We start from the raw sequence: 19,973 nt of genomic DNA on the forward strand, positions 1-19,973 counted from the left end.
GGGGAAAGGGGCATCTTGAAGTTATTCTGTCCTTCCCTTCACAAGGTATCTCCAAAATCTTCGGGCCTTTCCCCCACAGAATTTCCTTCTTGCTGAGTGTCTCCTTGAAACTAACATTTAATTAACACTCAGGGTGAGCTACACAAATACGTGTGTTTCAGCTCTCCCTACTTCCGCCGCGTGCGCCGGTCCGCGAGGGGCGGGAGGAGGAAGCGGAAGTGCTGGCGTCCGGGGACAGACCACCTGATCCGACGGCCGTGTGACTCGCAGCGGTTTGGAATGGAGGGCTGCAGCGAGCCTCAGCTGGATGCCAAGTCCAAGGTAAGTCCTGTCCGAGAGGAGCCGGGGCAGCGGGGCTCTGGAGTTAGAGAGATCGTTCCCTAAATTGTGTTCTCTGCTTCCATTTCAGGTCGCCAACCAGGTGAGTGAATGGCTGCCCCGCCCTCGGCTGGCGTCAGCTGGGCAAGGGGCGGGCGCTAGCACCTGGCCCTCCTGCTTCCAGCAGCCTGGGGATCAAGCCCCTGTGAGCCTTTCCCAGCTGCCCCCCCCCGCCCCCAGGGCCTGTGTCTACGAGTCTTTGACTTCCGTCCCGCCACCCAGAATTGCTCTTTCCACTTTGCATCGGACGCAGTAACTTCTGCCATTGTCATTGAAGCTGCGCAACCCACTCCGGCCCAAAGAGGACAGAGCAATTACTGTTCTTGCTGAGCGTTTATTCAAAGCCAGGTACACGGTATTGTAGCGTGTGATATATAGAGAAGAAATTGTTAAAACTTAACAAAGATAGCGCTGCAAACATCTTCACAGTCTTTAAAAAAGTTATTTTGAAGATAGATCGTATACCTCTCTTAACCTTTCAATGTCTACGTTTTTTATGCCAGAAATAGGAATTTGAATTTTTAAGAATATCTTATGCCTCTTTGTTCTAAGTGTTCCTGTCCTGTTTCAGGTGATAAATCATTTTTAGACACATAACTTAATAACACATTTCCCAGAGGAACAGTAATAAAACTAGTGCATTTTGGTTCAGGAGTTTCCCAGGCCCAAACAAAATATGAGGGGTGAGATAAGAAATAATGAGAGTCCAGGGGGAAAGGGATGGCCACTGACTGCTCCTCTGTCCTCTGTCTACCAACTGCTATTGCTTTTGAGGATCCCTGGGAAGTAGGGGGCACTCAGAAAGATTAATCAACCCCCTTATCTGACTTTGCTCCCAGTTTTTTTTTTTTTGACTATTAGATCATTTTATTTATTTATTTTTTTTACAAATAGATTATTGTCAAATTAGTTTCCACATAACACTCAGTGCTCATCCCCACAAGTGTCCTCCTCCACCCCCTCCCCCCTCCCCCCATCAGTCCTCAGTTTTTGTCATTGCTCCCAGTTTTTGAGTTAGTGCACTTTGATTCAGCCTCTCGCAAGTCATCATATCCATTCACTTACACCAAGTCATATGTTTAGTTGAGTGAGATGTCCTGAAACTGAATTATATTGATTACAGGGCTTTAATAAATTGAACCTCTTGGGTGGGGGTGGTGTTTAAAACAACAGATTTATAACAGTTCTGGAAGGTGGAAGTCTGAAATTAGTTTTGTGGGGCTAAAATCATGGTGTTGGCTGGGCTGTGTTCCTTGTGGGAGCTCTGGGGAAGATTTTATTTCCTTTTCTTTTCCGGCTTCTAGAGGCGGTTTGCACTTGTTTGTGGCCTTTACTCCTGTCTTCAGAGCACAGCATTCTAACCTCTGCTGCCATCACCACAGCTCTTTTCCTGTGACTCTGAACCTTTTGCTTCCTTATGATTATGTTGGGCTCACCTGGATAATTTCAGGAAAATCTCCCAGCTTCAAGATCCTTAATTTCATCCTATCTGCAAAGTCTGTTTTGCCATATAAGCTAACATTCACAGGTTTCAGGGCTTGGAATGCAGACGTTTGGTCAGGGGAGGTGGGCTGTTTTCAGCCTACTACTCATTCCTTCTGTGCAGTCGTTTACAAGTTATGTGATCATTTACATAGAAAAAGCTAAGATAATTTACAAACATTAGAATTAGTATGAGACTGGGGCGCCTGGCTGGCTCAGTTGGTTAAGCGTTCAACTTCAGCTCAGGTCAGGATCTCACAGTTTGTGGTTTCGAGTCCTGCATCGGGCTCTATGCGGACAGCTTGGAGCCTGGGGCCTGCTTCGGATTCTGTTTCTCCCTCTCCTGCTTGTGCTCTGTCTCTCTCTGTCTCTCAAAAATAAACGGTAAAAGAAAATTAAAAAAAAGAATTAGTATGAAACTTTAGCAAGGTGGTTCAATTGTTTAATTCAGACACAGAGCTGAAAAATATTTTTATAAGAGACATCATTTACAACATAAATTTTAAAATACTTTGCAATAAATCTAACAAAAGATGTTTAAAACCTTTATAAAGAAAATTACGATGTGAGCTAGACTACCAGTTTCTAGTCTGGCACGTATGGAGCTTGGAATATGGAAGACGTCACTTCATCCTACAATGAGTAAAAAGCCGAACAAACCGAAGAGTGAACAAGCCTTGGATCCATCAGAGAAGTGAGGTCACAGGACAAGGTCACAGGGCAAATTGCTGTCCCGAAATTGGAAAGACTGAGAGAGGTGAATACAGAGAATTACAATTTACCAGAATGGAAATCTCTGTGGAAACCAGTGCCAGGTTAGGAAAATCCAAACTATAATTGATAAATTGCTAGAGGCTCACTGTGGACAAGTCTGAGAATTAGAATCTCAGGGACCAGAGGGATGCAGAGGGACCCAGGGACCCTCACACTTCTGTGAGTTTTATCTCCAGGAATTCCTACATTCAACATTTTAATTCATAGTTCATGATGTGGTTCTAAATATGCTAGGAAAAAAAAAGATTATTCAAGAATATCATTGAAGGAAGAAAAAATCCATTAACCAGCCATAAGTCATTTATGTTTACAAAATACACTTTTTAAAATGCACCAGATAAAGCAAATATTTAGGCTTAAGCTATAATACCTTCTTTTGTTCTTAAAATATTTTTCACCAGTGTATGAATTAGCCAGGTTAGTTGGGATCACACCTCCAGTGAGAGTTCATGACCCTCCCCCCCATACTATCTGTCAGCCATCAGCATACTGTTCTCTCTACCTTTAAAAATACTCTAAATTCGTCTTCCCCTGCTGCCATCTAAGTCCAAGCCTCCATCTTCTTTTTTTTTTTTTTAATTTTTTAAATGTTTTTTTTTATTTATTTCTAGGAGAGAGAGAGAGAGACAGCGTGAGCAGGGGAGGGTCAGAGAGAGAGGGAGTCACAGACTGAAACAGGCTCCAGGCTCTGAGCTGGCAGTCAGCACAGAGCCCGACGCGGGGCTAGAACCCACAAACCCTGAGATCATGACCTAAGGGAAAGTCGGACGCTTAACTGACTAGGCCACCCAGGTGCCCCCAAGCCTCCATCTTCTTGCCTCGACTACTACAGTAGGCTCTAAATTGGGTCTCCTTGCTTTCTTTCTTAAACATAATGCCGTGCCCTGTCCAGCAATTTGGCTGTACCTTTTGCAATTTAAGTTAGACCAGGTTTTTCCCCTGCTCAATCTTTTAAGTGATTCCTGTCACACCAGAAAAAATGTCTTCCACATTGACCTTGGTCTGCGGGGCCATTCAGATCCATTTCATCTCTCCTGGCTCATGCCATGCCAGCTACATGGGCTGCATTGTTGTTCCCTGGTTGTGTCAGACATTCTTCTCTCTCTGTCCAGAACGCTCTTTCTTTCAGAGGTCCGTGTGCCTTTTCTTTCCTTTATTCTGTTCTCTTTCTACTCTAAAGCCACTCCTCATCATCCCCAGGCTCTACCTAAATAGCCTTCCTAGTCACTCTATCCCCATACTCTGCATTTTTTTTTTACACTTTTTATATTTGTTGTTAATATTTACTTGTTTATTGTCTGCCTTCCCCACTAGAAGTTAAGGTCCTGAGGTCAGGAACTTTTTGTTTTATTCTTTTTTATATCCACAGTGCTTAGAAAATAGTATTCTTTAGTAAATTCTCATTGAATATTAGGGCATAGAGATATATTAACTTCTCCAAACCTACATTATTAGAAGGTAGCAGAGCTGAGATTCAAACTCAGGTCTGTCTGACTTCAGAATCTCAGCTTGTTAAATTAAACCAATCGTAGTGCCTATATATGACCCAGCACCAGAGATCTCAGATTATCCATTACTGTACATTCTCATACTTATTGTTTCGAAGTAGTTCATGATTTTCCTTTAGATGTCTAATTAGAACTCTTCCTCACAGATGATTATTCCTGTTGCTGCTACATTTTATTGCTTTCCTTCTTACCAGTTTTATGGTATAAATCAAGGTTAGATGTTTTATCGACACAAAGTATCTTGTGTCACTTTCCCTCTTCCCATATATGAGACATAGTGACTTAAACTATTGTACATTTTGTATAGTGGTTCATAAATGTATGACTGTTTTCATTCTTCTGTGTATTGTGTTCGATATATGAACTGCCCTCAAGAAGTTTGCAGTCTAGTGGATATAGAGGTGGGAGACATATCCACAAATGACTCCTGTACAAAGTAGAATGTTCTAAATGGTCGAGTGTAAGAGATGACAGGAATACTCATAGAAAGGTTGAGTAAACCAGGGAAGACTTCATAGAGCAGGTAGACTTTGAGAGGAGTTTTAAGTAGATGTTTGAGAATTCTCTTGCAGGAGGAATGAGCAGTATGACAAAGGTGTAAAGGCTGAATGAGAATCTAAAGAAGGGATGCAGTCCAGGTTGGGTATGGGGGGTGGGGGGGCGGTTTGGGTCTGTGTCAGGTGATGACTCAAGTGCCTGGTTGGTAACTAGCTCACGAGGCAGTAGACTTTACAGGTTTTGACCTGTGTTACTAGGTTTGGTTTATCTAATCTGGATTAGAGCCAACAAAGACTGTAGACAAGAAACTAATTATGAGGCTGCAGTAAAATTTAAGATTAAAAAAAAAAACCCAACAACTTTGTATAGGTCTATAGCAGTGAGCCTTGGAAGAAGGGAATAAATGTTGGCACTGGCTGAAATAAAATCTTGAAGGCCTATCAATTCTCACATATTTTGAGTAAGGAAGAGAGAAAAATCAGTTGACCACTATTTAAAACCTGTTTCACTAGGGGAATGGCATTCATTAGTAGAAATGAAATGAAGATGAAAAACATTTTTGAGGGAACATCTTCCTTCAAAATGATGTATGTCTGGTGTTGTACTGGTGTATGTCTGGCTCATGTACTATGAACTTATTAGTAGTGAAGGTGCTTAATGGGAAAGGTTTTATTTTTCCTCACTATTTTTATCAGAGGTATAAGCATCTCTCAGAGATAATAACAGGTTACACTAACCAAACATGAAATATGTTTTAGTTTTTGCCAACATTTCTAGAAACTAATATATTTCAGATTATATGATTATGAGAATACATTTTTTTTTCAATTTTTTAATTTAAATTCTAGTTAACATGCAGTGCAATATTGATTTCAGGAGTAGAAGTCAGTGACTTATCACTTGCATACAACACCCAGTGCTCATCACAGCAGGTGCCCTCCTAATACCTAGCACCTATCTTGCTCACCCCACCTCCACCTCCCTCCATCATCTCTCAGTTTGTTCTCTATCTTTAAGAATTTCTTATGGTTTGTTTCCCACTCTCTTTTTCCCCCATCCCTATCTTCATCTATTTTGTTTCTTTAATTCTACGTATGAGTGAAATCACATGCTATTTGTCTTTCTCTGACTTATTTCACTTAGCATAATACACTGTCTTCATCCATGTCACAGCAAATGGCAAGATTTCATTCTTTTTGATGGCTGAATAATATTCCTTTATAGATATAAACCACAACTTCTTTATCCATTTATTAGTGATTGGACATTTGTACTCTTTGCATAGTTTGGCTATTGCTGATAGTGCTGCTATAAACATCAGGGTGCATGTACCCCTTTGACTCTGTATTTTTGTATACTTTGGCTAAATACCTAGTAGTGCAGTTGCTGAGTTGTAGGGTAGTTCTATTTTTAACTTTCTGAGGAACCTCCATACTGTTTTCCAGAGTGGCTGCACAGTTTGCATTCCCACCAACTGTGCAAGAGGGCTCCCCTTTCTATGCATCCTCACCAACATCTGTTGTTTATTGTGTTGTTAAATTTAGCCATTCTGACAGGTTTGAGATGGAGTCTCCTTGTGGTTTTGACTTGTATTTCCCTGATGGTGAGTGATGTTGAGCATCTTTTCATGTGTCTGTTAGCCATCTGGATGTCTTCTTTGGAGAAATGCCTGTTCATGTCTTCTGCCCACGAAAATACATTTTTGATGTCCTACATTAAGTTTATTGACCAAGTTATTCTCAGTCGATTATGCTTACACTGCTTTAGTTATCTATCGCTGTGTAACAAACTACCCAAAACTTAGTGACTTGAAACAACAGTTTAATGATCTTCCAGGACTCTGTGGGTTACCTGGGCTTAGCTAACTTCTCCTCCCTGCCATTTAGGAGCAGAATTGAGCTGGAAACCAAGGGTGTTCACTCACATGCCTAGTGATTGGCTAAGAGCTCAGCAAGAGTTAATAATTGGGAGTGACTTGATTCTTTCTACATGGCTACTCGAAGTAGGGTAGCTGGGTTCCAAGAGGGAGTGTCCCAAGAGCCAGAATTCCATGAAGAAGGAGGCAGATGCTTCCAGTTCTCCTAAGGCCTAGGCTCAGATTCCTGAAAGCCTCTTCTGTCATATTCTGCTGTTCAGAGCAATCACAGGGACAGCTCAGATTGGTACAGAGGGAGGATAATCTCCACTTAATGTGAGGAGTGACATGTATATACAGGGAGGGATGACACGACTTCTTGGAAGCTATCGTTAGAGACCAGTTACCACACGCCCGAGAAGTTCCAAACGTAGTGCAACAAATACTTATTTGAACATTCACTTTGTACCAAATATTGTTCTGGTAGATTCAGTAGTAAACTAGATGGATAATGCTCATGCATTTAGGAAGTTTGCATTTCCTTGGGGAGACAGGTAATAAATAAGAAAACATGATAATTTCAGATAATGATGAGTGCTATTGAGAAAACTAAAAATAGAGTATGGATGAAGGTGCCTGTAAACACGATGAGGAAGGGGGAGCCTGGGTGGCTCAGTCAGTTAAGCATCAGACTCTTCATTTCAGCTCATGTCATGACCTCCCGGTTCGTGGGATCCAGCTCCAGTTCACGTTCAGGCTGTGCGCTGTTAGTGCAACCCAATCCCCGCTTGGGATTCTCTCCCTCTCTGTCCCTTCCCTGCTTGTGTGTATGCACTCTCTAAATAAATAAATAAATAAACTTAAAAAAAAAAAACTTTTAAACAAAAGATGAGGAAGACTAATGACTTAGAAGATGTATACGTGGACTAGAGTAATAGGAATTCTTAAGTAGAAATTGGCTAATAACTCCTGCCTTAATCAATTTCCACATGTAAACGCAGGATGTGGCTGTCCAATAGAACTTTCTGCGACAGTGGGAATTTTCTATGTTGGCACTGTCCATTATGGGAGCAGTAGCCAAATGTGACTATGGAACACTTGATATGTGACTAGCACAACTGAGGAACTGAAAATGTTTTTTTTATCTTATTAATTTGAATAGTCACATTTGGGTAATGCCTACCATATTAGCTCAGGTCTAACATTTAGAAGATGATAAATTGTTCTCATGCCACCCTAGACCTATTTGCTTTCTTGACCTACTACAACTTAATTTAGTTCCAAATAGTAATCATGTTGCAGCTCGGTATAATGAAAACTGTGTAGAATATGGTATCAGACAAATTAGGGTTGGGATAACAGCTCTATTAGTTTGGATCATTGGATGAGTTCTTTACCAGGCTTTTGCTTTTTATACTTTTGGGAGAGATAAATGTGTGCAGAATACTTAGCATTCCTTCCTTTGGCAAACTTTCACTTAAAAAAGGAGAGGCCACAATGACTGTAAAAGTTACATATGAGGACTAGAAACGGGGGTCCTGGAGGAAGAAAACAGTTTCTAGGATGGAGTTGTGGATGATTTTTTTTCTAATATTCTATGTTGTATTTTGAAAAAATAAGAATTAAATTTAAACTGAAGTGGTCTTTATCACTATTTTTCTTTATAGACAGTTTTTATATGATGTTTTCTGTTAGTAATTGCAGCTACCATATCAGTTTTTAGTGTGACTGACTACGGCTAATTTCTTTGTTTACTTTTTAATCTGTATTTGTTTTATGATATTTTTCTTCTTTTTACTCATTTTACTTTGGGATGTTTTCATATTTTTTTTTACTAATCATGTAGTAGTTTGTACATTTTCCTTTTTAAATCATTTTCTTAATTCTCTTAGAGTTTTTGGGCTGTATTACTTCATTCTTAATATTTTCCATAATGGTAAATGTGTTCTCTTCTGATTTTTTCTCTTTTGTTTTTTTCTTATTAAAATCCCCAATACAGTTAATTCTTATTTAAGGCTAAACCACATTTATTAGAAGGTTTGCTTTTTAAAAAAAATTCTTTTTTTTACATTTATTCATTTTCAAGAGACAGAGCATGAGTGGAGAGAGGGGCAGAGAGAGAGAGGGAGACATAGAATCTGAAGCAGGCTCCAGGCCCTGAGCTGCCAGTACAGAGCCTGACGCGGAGCTCGAACACACAAACCATGAGATCATGAACTGAGCTGAAGTTGGACGCTTAACCAATTGAGCCACCCAGTGCCCTTATAAAGTTTGCTTTTTAAATGTTCATTTTGGGACTTGAGAAAGTCTCATCTCATAAACCTAACCCCAGATTTTTAAAATTTAAGAATACTCCTTTTGCACAGGAAGTGTCTGGATAGCAGCCCTTCCTAGTTCCTCACCTGACGTTTCACCATTGCCGCGATCAGTGGATTCCAACATTCTCTTCTGTAATTGCTTTTCGGTTTGCAATGTTCTAAATAATCCAGAGTTTTATTTCAGACGAAGCCAAATAAGTAATGATTTTTTGTACCATTTTCCTGCAGACAGTAAAGCAACAAGGAATTGTACAGGCTCATTAAGTTTAAGCATGGGTATCACCATTGATCTAATATAAAAACTATATCTCTAATCATGAACTCAAATTCTGTTCCTGGGTTTTTAACCACTTACTGAACATGCCTATTTAAATATCCTCTATCACCACTTGATAATACCTTTGGACTTAAAATATATAAAGTTCTGATTGATATGTGATATCAGCATTCTCCCGATCATCTGCACTCAGTTTTTCATAGTTGTCTTTGATCTCTCCCCTAAATATGAGGAAGATCATCAAGACCTACTGATTCATTCTTTACCAGCTTAATCTTACTTCAGTTCAGGCAGTTAAAACCTCATACCTGGATTATTATATTCTGCTGCCATCAGATGAATATTTTTTTTTAATCAGTAGTTTCATATCATTCCCTTTACTGAAAAAGTTTCACTGAGGCCCCACTGCATATAGGAAACGTTTAAATGACCTAATATATATTCCATGAGATACAATGTATGAGAATACTTTGAAAAACCTCTGAAAACTCAGAATTTGAAAAAAAATATTGGCTTCTTGACCTCTTTTGTCAGCTTTATGTTCCATACTTCCTTACAGGAGCCTTCCACTTTAAAGCAGTTAAATGCTCTATCTCTTACACCAGATACTATCTCCATCTCTAGTTGGTTCAGCTTAATATTATTAAGCATTTATTGTTTATGGAATATGGAAAGAAGACACATTTTGCTCTCGTTCTATTTAATCTTCAAAACTGAGCTGAAAGCTTATGCCCTGTGTAAAACATTCCCTTGGTTACTGTAGCCTACATAATTTTTTCCTTTCCAGAAATGTGGAACTCACTGATTTATATTCACTTTCCACACCTTACACCTGCAAGATAACAGGCACAAAAAGTGTATTATCATGGACAGCTTATGAATAATTTTAAAGTGAACACTTTGGTGACCACAATCAAATTCAAAAAACGGAGCATTACCAGTATCCCAAAAGCCCACCACATGCCCTTTCCCAGTCAAACCTCTCTCCTCCCTCCTCCCTACAGGTAATGATGATCCTTTTGTGTTAATCATATTCTGGCCTCTATGTATAGTTTTCCTATCTATATAGGTGTATGCAACCTTAAACAATATTATACTTCCTATTTCTCAAGTTTAAGTGAATGGAATCACACAAGTTTTGACTTATTTCTTTCAACATTTTTGGTGTTAAGTGTAGCTGAAGTTCATTGCTGTACATATTTCGTTTATCCATCTTACTACCGATGAATATTTGGGTGGTTTCAGTTTAGGGCTATTAGGGATATAGTTACTCAGAACATACATGTATTCTGTGTACATATACACATGGTTTTTTAGGATATATCTCTAGTAATTGAATTGCTGGATCAGAGGATATGTGTAACTTTGATTTTACTAGATAGAACCAGTTTTCCAAAACATTGGCCTAATTTATTTATTTTTTTATTAAAAAAAATTTTTTAATGTTTATTTATTTTTGAGAGGGAGAGACAGAGCAGGAGTAGGGGAGGGGGTAGAGAGGGAGACACAGAATCCCAAGCAGGCTCCAGGTTCTGAGCTGTTAGCACAGACCCTGATGTGGGGCTCAAACCCTCAAACTGCAAGATCATGACCTAAGCCAGGGTTGGCCGCTTAACCAGCTGAGCCACCAGGTGCCCCAACATTGGCCCAATATAGACTTCCATCAATAGCATGTGACACATACTTCGTTGCCAGTACTTGGAACTGGCAGATTAAAGATTTTGCCATTTTGGTAGGTGCGTGGTGGAATCTCACTGTGGTTCAAATTTGCATTTCCCTGTTTCCTAATGAAGGTGAGCACATTTCCATAAGTTTATTAACCATTTGTAGTTCTTCTGGTATCTTCTTTATTTTTATATAGAGAACTTTTATTTAAAATGGAATTACACAATCTTTTTACCTGTTAAAGATGTTAACCTTCTATAGCACTAGCCTCTGCAGTAGCAGAGTGGCCCAAAGCCCATCTGAAGACAGGAGAAAATTTTGGCCCCCCACACTAATCCCTCCTTTTATTTTAAATTTAAATTTTTAAATGTTCAGTTTATTTAAACTAATAAAAACTTCACCCATTTCTCCCACTCCCCCCACCCCCTTCTTGCAACCACCAGCCTGTTCTCTTTTTTTATGTGCTTGGTTTTCTTTGTTGTTTTCTTTTTTAGATTCCACATATACGAGGTCATACAATAGTTGTCTTTTTCTTTCTGACTTCTTCACTTAGCATAATGTTCTCAAGGTCTATTTTGTTGCAAATGGCAATATTTTTTTATGGCTGAATAATAATCCACTGTGTGTATATATATATACTACATTTCCCTTATCCATTCATCCACTGATGGATACTTACGTCGTTTCCATATCTTGGTTAGTGTGACAATGCTACAATGGACATGGGAGCGCAGATATCTTTCTGAATTAGTGTTTTCATTTTCTTCACTACCCAGAAGTAGAAATGCTAGATCATTTGGGAGCTATATTGTTAAGTTTTTGAGGAAGCTTCATAATGTCTTTCTTGTGTGTGTGTTTTTTATAATAGCATTTCTAACAGATGTGGGGTGATCTCTCTTTATGATTTTGATGTGTATTTCCCTGATGATTAATGGTTTTGAGGATCTTTTCATGTACCTATTGGTGATTTGTATGCCTTCTTTGGGGAAATGTCTATTTAGCTGTTCTGCTCATCTTGTTTTTAAGTTATTTACTTAATTAGAGAGAGGGAGGAATGAGCAGGGGAGGGGCAGAGAGAGAATCCCGAGCAGGCTGTACACTAACAGCACAGAGCTTGACGTGGGGCTCGAATCTATGAAATATGAGATCGTGACCTGAACCTGAAACCAAGAGTCGGTTGCTCAACTAACTGAGACACTCAGGAGCCTCCTGCTCATTTTTAAGTCAGATTTTTGTTTGTTTGCTATTGAGTTGTATGAGTTCTTTACATTTCTTAGATATTAGCCCCTTTTCATTTATATGATTTATAGTTATATTCTTCTATTCAGTAGGTTGCCTTTTTGTTTTTTGTTTTGTTTTGGAGGGGGCTAAGATTTGTTTGTTTATTGAGAGGGAAAGAAAGAGAGTGGGAGAGGGGCAGATGAGAGAGAGAGAGAGAGAGAGAGAGAGAGAGAATCCCAAGTAAGCTTCGCACTGTCTGTGAGGAACCCAACACAGGGCTCTAACCCAGGAACCAGGAGATCATGACCTGAGCTGAAGTTCAGCTCTCCACTGACTGAGCCATCCAGACACCCCACCTTTTCATTCTGTTGGTGGTTTCCTTTGCTCTGCAGAAGCTATTTAATTTAGTCCCACTTGTATACTTTTGCTTTTGCTGCTTTTGCTTTTGGTGTCAAACTCAAAAAATTGTTGCCAAGACTTCTATGTCAGGGAGCTTACTGCCTACATTTTCTTCAAGGAATTTTATGGTTTCAGGTCTTACTTTCAAGTTGTTAATCCATTTCAAGTACATTTTTATGTATGGTATAAGATAGTGGTCAAGTTTCCTTCTTTTGCATGTGGCTGTCCAGTTTTCCCAGTATTTATTGAAGATACTGTCCTTTCACTGCTCTATATTCTTGCCTCCTTTGTCATAAGTCAATTAACCTTAATATGCATGGGTTTATTTCTGTGAGCTCTTGATTATGTTCCATTGAACTGTGTGTCTGTTTTCTTGTCAATACCATACTTTTAAAACTAGTATACCTTTGTAATATAGTTTGAAGGCAGAAAGCATGATGCCTCCAGCCTTGTTCTGTCTAAAATTGCTTTGGCTATTTGGTGTCTTCTGTGGTTTCATACTTATTTTAGGATTTTTTTTTTCTGTGAAAATTATTGTTGGAATTTTGATAGGGATTGTATTGAATCTATAGATTGGTTTGGGTAGTTAAGGACAATATTATTTCTTCCAGTCCATGAGCACAGGATATCTTTCCATTTATTTGTGTCTTCAATTTCTTTCATTAATGTCTTACAGTTTTCAGTATATAGGTCTTTCACTTCCTTGGTTAAATGTATTCCTAGGCAAATTATTCTTTTTGAATAAAAAATAAAGAGTCATAAATGGGACTGTTTTCTAATGAGCTATCTGAAAGAGAAATTAAGAAAAATTTCTCTTGGGGCACTTGGGTGGCCCAGTCCGTTAAGCATCTGGCTTTGGCTCAGGTCATGATCTCGTGGTCTGTGAGTTCAAGCCCCACATTTGGCTATGTGCTGACAGCTCAGAGCCTAGATCCTGTTTCAGATTCTGTCTCTCCCTCACTGTCTGCCTCTCTCCTACTCACGCTGTCTATCTGGCTTCCAAAAATAAATTTTAAAAAACATTTTAAAAAACACTTCTCTTTCAGACAGGTCATTATTAGTGTATAAAATTTCAGCAATTTTTATATATTCCTTTTGTATTCTACTCTACTGAATTTATCAGTTCTACCAGTTTTTCTCTTTTTGATGAAATCTTTAAGGTTTCCTTTATATGTCACCTGCAGATAGTGACAGTTTTGCTTTTTTCCCTCTAATTTGGATGCCTTTTATTTCCTTTTCTTGCCTAACTGCTCTGACAAGGACTTCTAATTCTGTAAAATGGGTGAGTGTGGACATCATCATCATGTTCCTGACCTGAAAGGAAAAACTTTTAGCTTTTCACCATTGAGTATCATGCTGCTTTGTTTAGAGTTTTTTTTTTTTTTAATCATGTATGGATATTGAATTTTGTCAGATGCTTTTTTCTGCTTCTATTGAGATGATTATATATGATTTTTATCTTTCATTATTTTAAATGTGTATCACATTGTCTGATTTACAGATGTCAAACTATCCTTGCACCCCTGAAATAACTGACTTGATCATGGCATATGATCCTATTAATAGACTGTTGAATTTAGTTTGCTGATATTTTGTTGAGGAATTTCACATTTATGTTCATCAGAAATATTGGCCTATAATTTTTTGTTCTTGTGATGTACCTGTCTCTTTTTATTTTTTTTAAATGTCTTTTATTTATTTCTGAGAGAGAAAGACACAGAGTGAGCAGGGGAGGGCCAGAGAGAGAGAGGGAGACACAGAATCTGAAACAGGTTCCAGGCTCTGAGCTAGCTGTCAGCATAGAGCCCGATGCAGGGCTCGAACCCACAAATGGTGAGATCATAATCTGAACCAAAGTCAGATGCTTAACCAACTGACCCACCCAGGTGCCCCTACCTGTCTTTTTTTAGTATCAGGGTAATTTGGCCTCATAAATTTGTTTGGAAAAGTTCTCCCTGGTTTTTTGTTTTGTTTGTTTTCTTTGTGTGTGTGTGTGTGTGTGGTGTGTGTGTGTATGGAAGAGTTTGAGAAGGATTCATACTAATTCCTGTTTGAATGTTTGGTAGAATTCATCAGTGAAGCCGTCTGGTCTCTGACTTTTGTTTGTTGGAAAGTCTTTGATTACTGATTCACTCTCCTTGCTAGTAGTTGGTCTGTTCATAGTTCTTAATTCATCATGATTCATGCTTGGTGGTTTGTATATGTCTAGGCATTTTTCCATTTCTTTTAGGTCATTCAATTTGTTGGTATGTAATTGTTCATAGTAGTATCTTATGAGCCTATGTATTTCTGTGGATCCAGTTGTAACATATATTTCATTTTGGATTTTATTTTCCTCTTTTTTTTTTCTTGGTAAGTCTAACTAAAGTCTTAATTTTTTTTTAATCTTCAAGTTAAAATGTTCAATTTTATGTTTTTGCAGAACCAGTTTTTTGTTTTCTTGATCTTTTTTATTGTCTTTTTCATTTCTATTTCATTTGTATTCTAATCTTTGTTATATCCTTCCTTCTGCTAACTTTGGGTGTCTGTTTTTCTGTTTTCTCGAGTGGTAAAGTTAGCTTATTTATTTGAGATTTTTCTTGTTTCTTGATGTAGGCATTTATCACTGTGAACTTCTATTTTAGAACTGCTTTTGCTGCATCCCACAAATTTTGGTATGCTACATTTTCATTTTTCTTTGTCTCAAGGTTCATTTAAAATTTTTCTTTTCATTTCTTCTTTGACCCACCGATTATTCAGTGGCATGTTGTTATGTCTCCACATGTTTGTGGATTTTCTAGGTTTTTTTCTTGTAATTAATGTCTAATTTCATACCATTGTGGTTGGAAAAGATGCTTCAGAGGATTTCAATCCTCCTAAATTTAAGACTTTTTTGTGTCCTAACAAATGATCTGTCTTGGTAAATGTTCCATGTGCACTTGAGAAGAGTGTGTATTCTGTTGCCTTTGGATGGAATGTTCTGTAAATAACTGTTAAGTCCATCTGGTCTAACATGTTATTTAAAGCTGATGTTTCTTTACTGATTTTCTGTCTGGATGTTCTATCCATTGATATAAGAAGGGTATTAAAGTCTTCTATTATTGTATTGCTGTTTATTTCTCCCTGTAGGTCTGTTAATATTTGCTTTGTGTATCTATTATTCCTATGTTGGGTGCATAAATATTTACTCATATCTTCTTGTTGGTTTGATGCTTTATCATTAAACCAACAAGAAGACGGTTTAATGGTAGTTTCCTTTTTGTTTCTTATTACAGTCTTTGTTTTAAAGTCTATTTGTTTGATATTAAGTGTAGCTACCTCAGCTTTCTTTGGTTTCTATCTGCATGGAATATCTTTTTTCATCCCTTCATTTTCAGTCTGTCTTCTTAACTATGGAAATGTCTCTTGAAGGCGGTATATAGATGAGTCTTGTTTATAAAAGATCTCAAATTTTATAAAAAGATTTATTAACAAGGAAAGCTTTTTGCCCTAACAGCATTAATTTGATAGCAAAAAGTATCATTCAGGGGTACCTGGTGGCTTAGTTGGTTAAGTCCAATTCTTGATTTCAGCACATGTCATGATCTCATGGTGATGAAGTCGAGACTTCCATCAGGCTCTGTGCTGAGCATGGAGCCTGCTTAAGAGTCTCTGTCTTCCTCTTCCTTTGCCCCTCCCCACCCACATGAGTGCTTGTACACGTGCACATGCGTACTTACCCTTTCTCAAAAAAAAGTGGTCAGTCAACAAGTATGTTTTGTGAGTGCCTGCTGTGTATCATTTACTTGTCTAAGCTTTGAAAAAAAGAAACAGAATTCCTCAACTCATAGTCTTCTGTTTTAGAGTCAGTTTTTAAAAAAACATTTTTTTCATGTTTATTTATTTTTGAGGAGAGACAGAGGTGAGTCAGGGAGGGTCGAGAGAGGAGACGCAGAATCTGAAACAGGCTCCAGGCTCTGAGCTGTCAGTAAAGAGCCCCGTGCGGGGCTCCAAACCATGAGCTATGAGATCATGACCTGAGCCGAAGTTGGACACCCAACCGACTGAGCCACCCAGGCGCCTCTAGAGTCAGTTTTAAGAGCTGCTTTTTCCAATCTTGTTTTATGCCACAGCAACACTGAGCAGTCGTTGATAGAAATTAGATTAAAAGTATAAAGACAGCCAATAGTCAATAAGTGTGTACTCTTTAGAGTCAAACAGACTTTGGTTTCAGTTCTGATCAAAGAAATGTGTGACCTTGCACACATTATATAAGTTCTCTGAAATTCAGTTTTGTCATCTGCAAAATAGAAATAATAGAGTATCATGTTCTGATGATTCAGTGAGGCATTTAATACATGTAAACTACCTAGCACCTCACCTGACAAGTGTTCATCATCCACATTTCATCAACAGTGATGAAATCTAAAACCACCCGATCACCCAGTGTTTATGCCAGTGGAAGGCTGCAGGCTGAGGATCCTGGTGAAGAAGGAAACTGGAATGGTTCCCATGTGAGTCTCAGTCACATAAGGAGATGGTATATAACTCATCTTCCATTTCAGGACTTTTGGGTTGTGGAATGGGAGAAAGCATATATGGTACAGGAGTGTGAGTTAAGAGAGGCCACAAAGCATCGGTAGTCCCCTTAAATGCTGGAGCAAAATGAAAGGAAAACCAGGAATAATGCATCTTCTTCTACTTCCATTTTACATCTGGTGAAGATGTGTGTGTGTGTGTGTGTATGTGTTTATTCTTGTAATTCTGACAGTATTGTTTTCCAGCTCTTTATATCCCTTATTGCTTCTTTCCATTTTCATTTGATTATTGTTCCCATAACAGTATTAAATGAAGATATTTTCTTTTACTCTGACCAGCACTGAACTGAAAGTTCAATGTGAGCCCAGTAAAATTGAATATCTGCATTCGTGGCATTGTAATTACCAATGAATTGTTTTGTAATGTTTCATTACAGCTTGTAGATTTTCAGTGGAAACTGGGGATGGCGGTGAGCTCAGACAGTTGCAGATCTCTTAAGTATCCTTACGTTGCAGTGTTGCTCAAAGTGGCAGATCATTCAGGCCAAGTGAAGAATAAATCCTTTGAAATGACAATTCCACAGTTTCAGGTTTGTGATTTCACTCATTCAATTGTAGTTTATGGTTCTGTAATTGCTACTTGAACATGAAATCCTTCTTAAGGGAAAATTTTAATTGTTTTTATTTGCAGTTCTTTTGATGTGTATTTATTAGTACACATAATAGATCTAAATTTGTTTTCTCTGGGAATTTGATAAATTTCAGTACTTTTGTGTACTGTCACATTTGATCACTTTCATAGTACTCCCCTGTGAATATATTTAGGAAATTTTCATCTTCTCTGGCAAGATATTTACTTTGCATTTAACTGTTTTATTCTTATTCTTTTTAGACTTAAGTTCAAAAATGATAAAATAATGGATCTTATCTTTGAAATAGGCTCCGCACATGCTTGGGATTCTCTTTCTCCCTCTCCCTCTGCCCCTTCCCCACTTGCATTCTCTCCTGCTCTCTCTCTCTCTCAAAATAAATAAACTTTAAAAAAAGTGACATCTAACTTCTTTCCATGAGTTTACATGTAAATTAAAATTATATATATGTATGTATATATGTATATACACACTCTTAAGTAGTAAAATAGACCAAATAAGAAGGAAAATGCAAATATGTAAGTCATTAGGGAGTATCCTAATTGCTGAAGTTAAGTTTCAAATTTGCCTCCTAGCTTCCTGGCAGATAGAGAAGAAAGGAAAAGAGAATTTACTTGCTCTCTCTCTTATTGTATTGGGGATGGAAAAGAAAGATGACTTTTACAGAACAACCATACCAGCTTAATTTTTAAATGGCAGAGAAATTTGCTTCTACCATTTAAACCGTTGTCATTGTTGGGTTTCTCTTATTGTAACTAAACCCATATCTTAAACAAGACAGCTCCTATCGTTTTGAAATGTAGTCTTTCATTAGATTTAAAGTGGTTTGAAGCCTGAAAACCAAACTCTTATTTTTATTTAAAGATTTTATTTTTAAATAATGTCTACACCCAGCATTGGGGCTCAGACTAATAACCCTGAGATCAAGAGCTGTATGTTGTATTGACTGAGCCAGCCAGGTGCCCCCACCAAAGTGTCATTTTTCCTTTTATTTTCATTGCCTAGTACAGGGTTGGGTATTTAATAACCCTTTCTGGTATAATCTCAAAAGAATTTTCTTTTGCATTTTAATTTGTTTTTATTATTTATTATTATTATTTTTTTTAGAGAGAGCATGAATGGTGGAGGAAGAGAGAGAGAATCTTAAACAGGCTCTTTACCCAGCATGGAGCCCAATGCAGGGCTCAATCTCATGGCCCTAAGAGCATGACCTGAGCTAAAAATAAAGAGTCTAACACTAAAATGACTGAGCCTCCCAGGCACCCCTCTAAAAAGTTTAATCATGAGCTAATTATCCAACTCTGCAATAGTATATTTGCTTGTACCAAATTGCATCTGTTCTTTATAATTTTCTAATAATAATAGTGATATAAACATTAATATACAAACTCAATATGGCCTGTAGGCCCTAGTGGTCAGATATAAGTAAAAGAACGACTTACCTATCCTCTAAAAGCCAAGTTAATATATTTTTCCTTTTTCTCTGCAGAATTTCTACAGACAGTTCAAGGAAATTGCTGCAGTTATTGAAACTGTGTGAAAACTGATGACTTGCTTGATAAATTATGGCTATTATTCTAAAATTATGGGCTGCACTTTCTGTAACAAAACTGTATATGGATCAAATGATATTTATTGAATGAAAATTGTACTTTTGTTTTTACATTTTTTTAATAATAAACAAATCATACAGACAGGAATTAGTGGTGATCAGTGCAAAACTTTGTGAATGTACTAAAAGCTACTCAATCAAACACTTCAAAGGGCAAACTCTGTTTTGTAAACTATATCTCAATTAAAACTCAGAGTTGAATGATTGATTTTGAAGGCAACACAAGTTTATGTATTAGACCAATAGTTTTAAATTTTATTAATAATAAACAAAATCTTTTATGGAGACCTATATATAAAATATATGTAAGTTTTTTAAAAGGTAGTATTTATTATAACATTACAAATTCAATTTTTCAACCTTCACTTATAATAACAGCAATCAGTGAGAAAGTGAGGCTGCTCCTTCTCAGGCATTTAGATCCAGTTAGGACTGACCACTGCTGCCTTAAAACAGTCATTTCTGTCATTAACATCTGTATTAAGTTCAAATACATGCTCAGAGATAGAAAAATAAGTTTTATTTTGAGCTCTCTATATAACTGAGTTAACCTGGTAGCACAAATTACTGTGTTAGATGATTTCTGTTGAATTTAAATTTGTAAACCAGTTTTGAAAATATTTCATAAAGCCAAAGCAATTGACACTGTATGGCATTGCTTAGAAATAAGCAAATAGGCCATTAGAATAAACTAGGTGACCTAGAAATAGATCAAGACATTTGGGACATGGATGGTGTTTCAGCTGGATGGGAAAATGTGATTTATTTAATAAATTATACTAGCAGTCACAACATAGACCAAAGTAAATTCCAGATGGATTAAATGACTTTAAAATATGA

The 19,973-nt window shown here is 37.6% G+C and overlaps 1 protein-coding gene across 3 annotated transcripts; it reads left to right on the top strand.

The window, feature by feature from the left end:
* Positions 1-217: 217 nt before the first annotated feature.
* COMMD6 (COMM domain containing 6) lies at positions 218-19,221 on the top strand. 3 transcript variants are annotated; one of them, XM_039222178.1, is made up of 5 exons: positions 243-321; positions 410-421; positions 16,750-16,847; positions 17,309-17,461; positions 19,011-19,221. In XM_039222178.1, exons 3-5 carry the CDS (start codon positions 16,752-16,754, stop codon positions 19,059-19,061), a joined length of 300 nt encoding a protein of 99 aa, XP_039078109.1. In that variant the 5' UTR covers positions 243-321; positions 410-421; positions 16,750-16,751; the 3' UTR covers positions 19,062-19,221. The 3 variants fall into 3 exon arrangements, with proteins under 3 accessions (XP_039078110.1, XP_039078109.1, XP_039078111.1); XM_039222179.1 differs by lacking the exon at positions 16,750-16,847 and having other exon boundaries at positions 218-321; XM_039222180.1 differs by lacking the exons at positions 243-321; positions 410-421; positions 16,750-16,847 and adding an exon at positions 3,392-3,465.
* The last annotated feature ends 752 nt before the right edge of the window (positions 19,222-19,973 follow it).

The sequence above is a fragment of the Hyaena hyaena genome, unplaced genomic scaffold (genome assembly GCF_003009895.1).
Source record: "Hyaena hyaena isolate Hyena2069 unplaced genomic scaffold, ASM300989v1 scaffold_1073, whole genome shotgun sequence".
Taxonomy (NCBI): Eukaryota; Metazoa; Chordata; class Mammalia; order Carnivora; family Hyaenidae; genus Hyaena; species Hyaena hyaena.